A 6,475-nucleotide genomic window follows, 5' to 3' on the forward strand; every position below is an offset into this window, starting at 1 on the left:
CTCTCGCTCCCTTCCGCTTCCTTCTTACCGAAAACCTCCGCTCAAAAGCTTCCGCCATCGCTCTCACCAAAACCCTAAATTCCTCCTTCCCTCACTCCTTTCTCCCCGCGGAGTCTGAGACCAGGAAGCGAGGCGAAGCGCCATGGCGGATCTCAACAGCCACAAGCGCAAATGGGACGACTCGCTCGACGCCACCAATGCCACCTCCAACATCTATGCGAGGCTCATCGGAATGATGCCCGCAGCCTCGCCCGCGTCCGTGACGGCCGCGGTTCCGCCGACTGTCGCTGGGAAGAACAACAGCCTGGCGAGCTTCTCGGTGATGGACGACCTGGCGGCGTCCGTCGTCCCGCAGGTGACCGTCGTCATGGACGGCCGGTCCATCTGCCAACGCATCGACCTCCACCGCCTCGGGAGCTACGAGAGCTTCGCTCGCGCGCTCCGCCGGATGTTCGTCGACGACGACGTCTCCTCGCGGCCGGCGCCCGAGTCCGACGCCGACTGCACCCTCGCCAACGCCATCCCGGGCTACATGATCGCCTTCGAGGACATTGAGAACGACCTCCTCCTCGTCGGAGACCTCGATTGGAGGTAATGCTGTACGCAATCTTCCTCCTTCATTCTCCTTCATTGCATTGCGGAGCCGTGAAAGTTTCTTTCTTTCTCGCTCTCTCCCCCCGATAGGAGAAGGAAAAAAAGAAAAAAAAAAAAAAAAAAAAAAACAGATGTGGAATTCACGCCTGGTTGTGATTCTTTGATTGTTTTCTTCGTAGGGACTTCGTGCGAGAGGCGAGGCGAATCAGAATCTTGCCGGCGAAGAAGAACACTCAGAAGTTCTAGAGACATGCGGGGGGCAGGAAAGATTCCAAGATTCCGAAAATTCTTAGGCAATTGGGGTTGGAAACAAACAAGCTAGAGGAGAAAATCGAAATTTCAAAGCTTTATTTTCTTTGTTCTCTCTTTTTCCATTTCCTTCTGTTTGGGTTCTCTGCTGGTGAATTCTACCTCCTGTAATTTCCCTCTTCCCTTGGCATGAAGAAGTCAAGTAAGTCCTCTCTTCTGTCTCCACTTGAAATTCTTTTTAGGGTTTCCGAATTCTTACTTCTCTTTTCCCTTCTTTTTCTCCTGCTTGTAACGGCAAACATAGATTAGACCTGAAAAATAGCCTTGAGGAAAGTCGCAGAAATTAGACAAAATAAAAGAGAGGGAGAAAAAAAAAAAAACATTCTGCAGACGACACGATCAGGCCAATGAGATCGGATCTCGGCCGTCCGTTCGCCAGTCCGTTTCGATGCATGTGCGGGGCACCGACAACCTGGCGGGGTGGGTGGTTTTCGCGGGAAGCCTTTTACCGGAATGCCCCTATTTTTGCGCATTAGATTCCCACGAGCGAAGCCTCGTCGAAATTGTAGGGGCAGTCGCGTCATTAGGCTCACGTCCGATTTGCTGTTTGTTGATGAAGCCCGAGAGGCATTTATTGCCTGCTTATCTCAAGGAGATTAAAGTAAAACCACTTGATGACGTGCGTAATCAATGCTGCCTAACTCCCTTTCTTTGGGTCGTGCCTGGTTTTAACCTTTTTAACCGGCACCCATTAAATGCCTGATTTACCCTTAAAAGTGATGCCGTGGTGATCGGGGCACGACCGTAATTTCGAGGGCCGGGCAGCGGTATTTCCGACCGTAGCCGTTACGAAATTTGTTTTTTCAAAAAAACATACACCGACAAAAAGAGGAATTGTTGCTTCTGCGATAAGATTAGTGCACGTGTGGTTGCAAGCTGAGGGGGGAAAATAACGGAAGAGGTGACGTACGCCGGCACGAAGTCCCACCCATTTACGGGATTACCCCTATGACTTAAAATTTTGACGAAGAAACAGGAAGGGAGCGGCTTTTCCCCCGCCATTATTCCCCATCGTCGGCATTTATCCGCCTACTTGAGCGTCTTTCTGTTTTGCCCTGGCGCCGGGGGTTGTTGCATGCCAGCTAACTTGTAACTAACTTTTAAAAACCAGAACAAACTCTCGCTCTCGCTTTCGCTCTCGCTCTCGCTCTCGCTCTCGCCTTTGAGTGGTGAGTATTGAGTAGCACTCAGCTTGGAAGCACTTTAACATCCAAGTCTTAGCATAGTTTTCTTTTACCTCCGCGGTGTACCTTGCTTGTGCTTCAACCTACTTCATCCTATTACAAAATAGCAACAGTAGACGTGGAACCACCACTGAAGATGTGTAGTATTTGATGCCATCAGCTGGACCAGCTATGCTATCCTATGCTATGCTTATCAAAGCTATTGCTACATTATTGCTTAAAATCAAGTTCTTAACTTAGATTTTGCATTATTAGGTTCAACTGCTACCGGCACCGAGAAAAAGGCGTTCATCTCTCTTCGTGCGAACAGCACGAAGTGACGGGCATTTATACTTCCCATCATTTTGATTCTTGTATCAAAGCAAACCAAGGTTATATACGGTTTTGATTTTTTACTTGCATAACTCACAAACTGACTCAACATATATATGGTCATTTAAGTGCATAAAGCACGTGGACCCACCTTGCCTCCTTGATACAAGGATCTGCTTTGGCTAATGCGAGAGGTAGGCCTCCCACCCACCTGGCAGCCATGGCCGGCTCCACCCCGGCGCTCTCCCTCCCTTTGACAGACCCGCCGTTTAAACTTGTTTCGATTTGAAAAAACCAAGGACGTTTCTATTAACAAAATGTAGCAAAAGTTGGACGCCAGATTGGTCAATCTAACGAGAAGTAAAATTATTTATTTCTTTGTCACTTCAACCAATGGATTTGGGTGTTCTTTCCCTATTGCTAGAAAATCTGACGCCTGGCAGTATCGAGCTCCTGATCTTCAAGTTTTTAATGTTCAATTCCCTGGCCGAGCATTCTGACTTCTTTACTGTGTGACTGGGAAGACATGTTAATGACTCAAGCTAGTTGACAAGCCAAGCCATGGCTAAAGCTGGTTTCCGAGCTCATCATGCCAATGGACGCGAACCCCTCTCTTTCTCTCTCTATACCTGTCTGCATGGGTATGGGTAGCCAGAAAAGTACCTGCACCAACTGGGGAGCGTACGATTGGAGTTAATGGCTTCTTTTGGCAGTGCCTGTGCTTCTACTCCGGCAGTACAGAGATTTTTTGTGTTTTATTTCTGCTGCCCTATTATTCTCTCTCTTTTTGCCTTCCCACTTCCTCTCTCTCCCCCCCCCCCCTCGAGCCTACGTACAAACGTCATAAATCAGTCCCTGTCTCGGCGATAACGACGACTGCGCGACACTGCACATGGTGGTTGTTCCAAATGAAGCAACGAGCAATAAAAGCATCCCCTCCCACCACACCATCATCTCTACCTCTACGGAAATTAAACGGCGCCATTAGCCTCTCCCCATTTGCTCTGCCAAGAAAACGCCACTCGCAATTCACCGGAAACCACACCCCAGAGGTTAGAAATATTTTGTTGTTACATCTTCCGCCTTTCAGGTTTTCATGATTCTTATTCAACAATTAATTTACTACCACATTCGCCGTAGTACGCACGAGGAGCGAACGAACCGAATTGGCCTCATTCATGAACACTCCTCCTCCCGTAGATAGTGAATGTAGATATATAAATTGGTTGTGGATGGACAGAAGAACGTGAAAAACAATTAAAAACCAAAATAACATTAAAATATTCTTAAAAATGAATAAAAAAAAACGGTAGTATAGTACCCTGGTTAGCGGTTACTGAACTGTACGAGAAATACGAAGCATAACTTTCAGGTGGCGAAGAAAGACTCGCCGAGAAGCCGACGCCGGCGGTTTGCGTGCCGCTTGGGGATAGCGCCAAAACTTCGAGATTTGACTGGAAAAAGAAAAATCGGAGGCCGTAAGAGTAATTTGGCACAGAACAGGGCGCACCCGATGATCCGGAGCAGCACACGTGGGTGGAGAATGGATGACATGACAAGTAGTAGCGGGGGCGGGGATGTCGCTCTCCGTCTCGGGCTTCCAACCTCCTCACGTCAACCTCACGCCAAACCGCCCACCCTACTTTTTTTACTTGCTTAGATTACCACTTTCTCCTCCCAAATCATCACATTTTCCGTTCGACATAATAGAAATCCGGCCGGCGAGTCGGCCGGGAAAGCATGGACGTAATCGTTCCACCGTGCACCCCAACCAAAAAAGTAGGGAGTCTTGGTCCACCTTGTGGATCCAAGAAACTTTATTACAGTTTGGTTTGTTTTGTCTGCCAGCAGGTTGGGGATCGAAATATAAAACGGACTGACCATCAACATAAAAGAAGTCTGCCCAATGGTACGCAGGCAGCAACTCAACTCCTCCCCCGACCACTCCTTTCACCTAGCTTTGCCTAGCAGCAAGGACCCACGAAGCTCTGAGTTGGAGCTTTCAATTGGAACGCCAATTAATAAAGGTTGGGTAGAGTTGTCTATCATCATTATTATTAGCATTAGTCACTATTACCACTGTCGTTATTATTGTATCTGCTTCCATCCAAATCTCTGCACCTCATTCACTCCACACAGGCAAATGTAGCTTCCTGTTTCCTTGATCAATCACCCCCCAATAAAAACAGAGGGAGGAAAGGACCAAAATGCCTCACTAACTTGCATCAGTCATCGTCACAATCGTTCACTCATTTTGGAGGATTTTTAGTTGAATGATCGATGCCCGAGAAGAAAAACAAAAGGAAAAATTAACCTTAAATAACCAAATTCCAACTCTTGTTTGTTTTCTTCCTTCTCAGGAACATATGAGATGTACCTGATCGGCCGGCAACGAGTGATCGGGGGGGGGGGGGGTTTCTATTGAGGGCTTCAGACCAATAATCGAGGTTGGCGATCCACCTAATTTAACATCTAGCTATCTCACACTAACTCCCCACATTAAATCTTTTCGTGCAACTGTCACGCAAATTGAAGGCATCATGATGGCTCGTGGCTACTGTTTCTCCGTAGAAGATGGAGCTGTATCCGGTTGAGCGTAGACCAGCCTAGACGACTAAACATAACAAAATTATGATATTCAGATCTCGGCCACAGCCTCCATGCATAGAAGCACACATGCATGCACGCACGTGTGTGCGTGGGAGGTTGAGAGAGGGAGAGAAAGACAGCACACCCCAAGCTGAGTCTCCGCATCAATAGAACTAGTAGTCAATTTCATCTTACGTAGGCAAGGCATGACGGGGAGCCAAAATTTAATGTCAGCCTGAGCATTTTGCAAGTGGCTTTACGCAGTCCCACCTACAACATCCTATTTCCTCTTGTAAGCACATTAGCAGAGCAAATCCGTGAGGAATAAACGGCCGACATCTTCCAGAATTGGCTTGCCAATCATCATCGCAATAATTCACTCGACGTCAAGATTCCTGAATTTGGCAGAAGAAATGCGCAGTGCAGTCCCCAACCACAAGAATTGAATAATTTATGAAATCTGAAGGAAAATAGTTAAAATACCATCAATTTAACAGAGTGTGTGTGCCCCAAGTTCTTAATTCCACAAGAAGGCAATGCACTGTAACTCACGTAAGGCCTAGTTGTTCCTACCCTTGACCATCTGGAAATGGAAGCCAGCCAAACAGTTGGCTGAAAGTCCAGCAGTCTGGTTGAAATTTGGTGTGCTTCGTTGCCGAGTATGGTGGATAAAGCATGATCTGGAACCATAACCACTGATATGCACAAAGAAAATTGTTGCCAGCAAATGCAGCCCAACGATGGACAGAGCAGTGCACACAGGCTGATGCTGTAAAAACAACAAAAGTAATCAGCACCCTTTGAGTTGCGAGGCCTGATCTCAAGCTTCTAGATGATGACTTGCTTATGGAACCAATAACATGGTTCACGCAATTGAGAATATTCAACCTGGACGAACAAATGACAAGTAACTTACCTGAAAGTGACAACGAGCGTCTGATACGAGTGTTTGTTGTGGGGGTTCCGAGAATACCACTTCATTCTGCTATGGGCTTCAGTGTGCATACACAGGGTCAACCAGCTAGTGGTTGAGGAACCTTGCCCGTAGATGGAGAGTAAAAATGAGTTTCGAGGCTCCGGCATTCATGGCTACATCCATTTTGAAGAGTCTGGTAAAGATAATCCTCATAATCTTATAAGACTTTGCTACCACCTTAGATTAACAAAACTTTCTACTTATCGTTTCAAGGCGAAAGCATGAATCAGCTAGCAGTAGAACTTAGAACAAACCATGAGAAGAAGGCCAGCCAAATATCCTCAGATTGAAAGTTACCTTAGATCAGCGATACAGGAGAACCAAAGACATTGAAGCCTTTAAATATGCAGTTCGACATTGAACATTTTTATTATAAACGTTTTGGCATATCATCTAACTGTCCTTTTAATGCATGCGGTGGTCGCAATTTGTTGTCTTAATCTCTGCGTTAATTTTGAGGCCAATGTGTTAAATGCAAGTGCACACACATAAAATGTTCAATACAAACCAA

At 46.6% G+C, this 6,475-nt stretch overlaps 1 protein-coding gene across 1 annotated transcript; it reads left to right on the forward strand.

Annotated features, from left to right (window-relative positions):
* Positions 1 to 1,068, forward strand: LOC116251107 (auxin-responsive protein IAA33). Its single transcript, XM_031625183.2, has 2 exons — positions 1 to 591; positions 774 to 1,068. Exons 1-2 carry the CDS (start codon positions 143 to 145, stop codon positions 838 to 840), a joined length of 516 nt encoding a protein of 171 aa, XP_031481043.1. The 5' UTR covers positions 1 to 142; the 3' UTR covers positions 841 to 1,068.
* The last annotated feature ends 5,407 nt before the right edge of the window (positions 1,069 to 6,475 follow it).

Source organism: Nymphaea colorata, chromosome 3 (genome assembly GCF_008831285.2).
Source record: "Nymphaea colorata isolate Beijing-Zhang1983 chromosome 3, ASM883128v2, whole genome shotgun sequence".
Classification (NCBI taxonomy): Eukaryota; Viridiplantae; Streptophyta; class Magnoliopsida; order Nymphaeales; family Nymphaeaceae; genus Nymphaea; species Nymphaea colorata.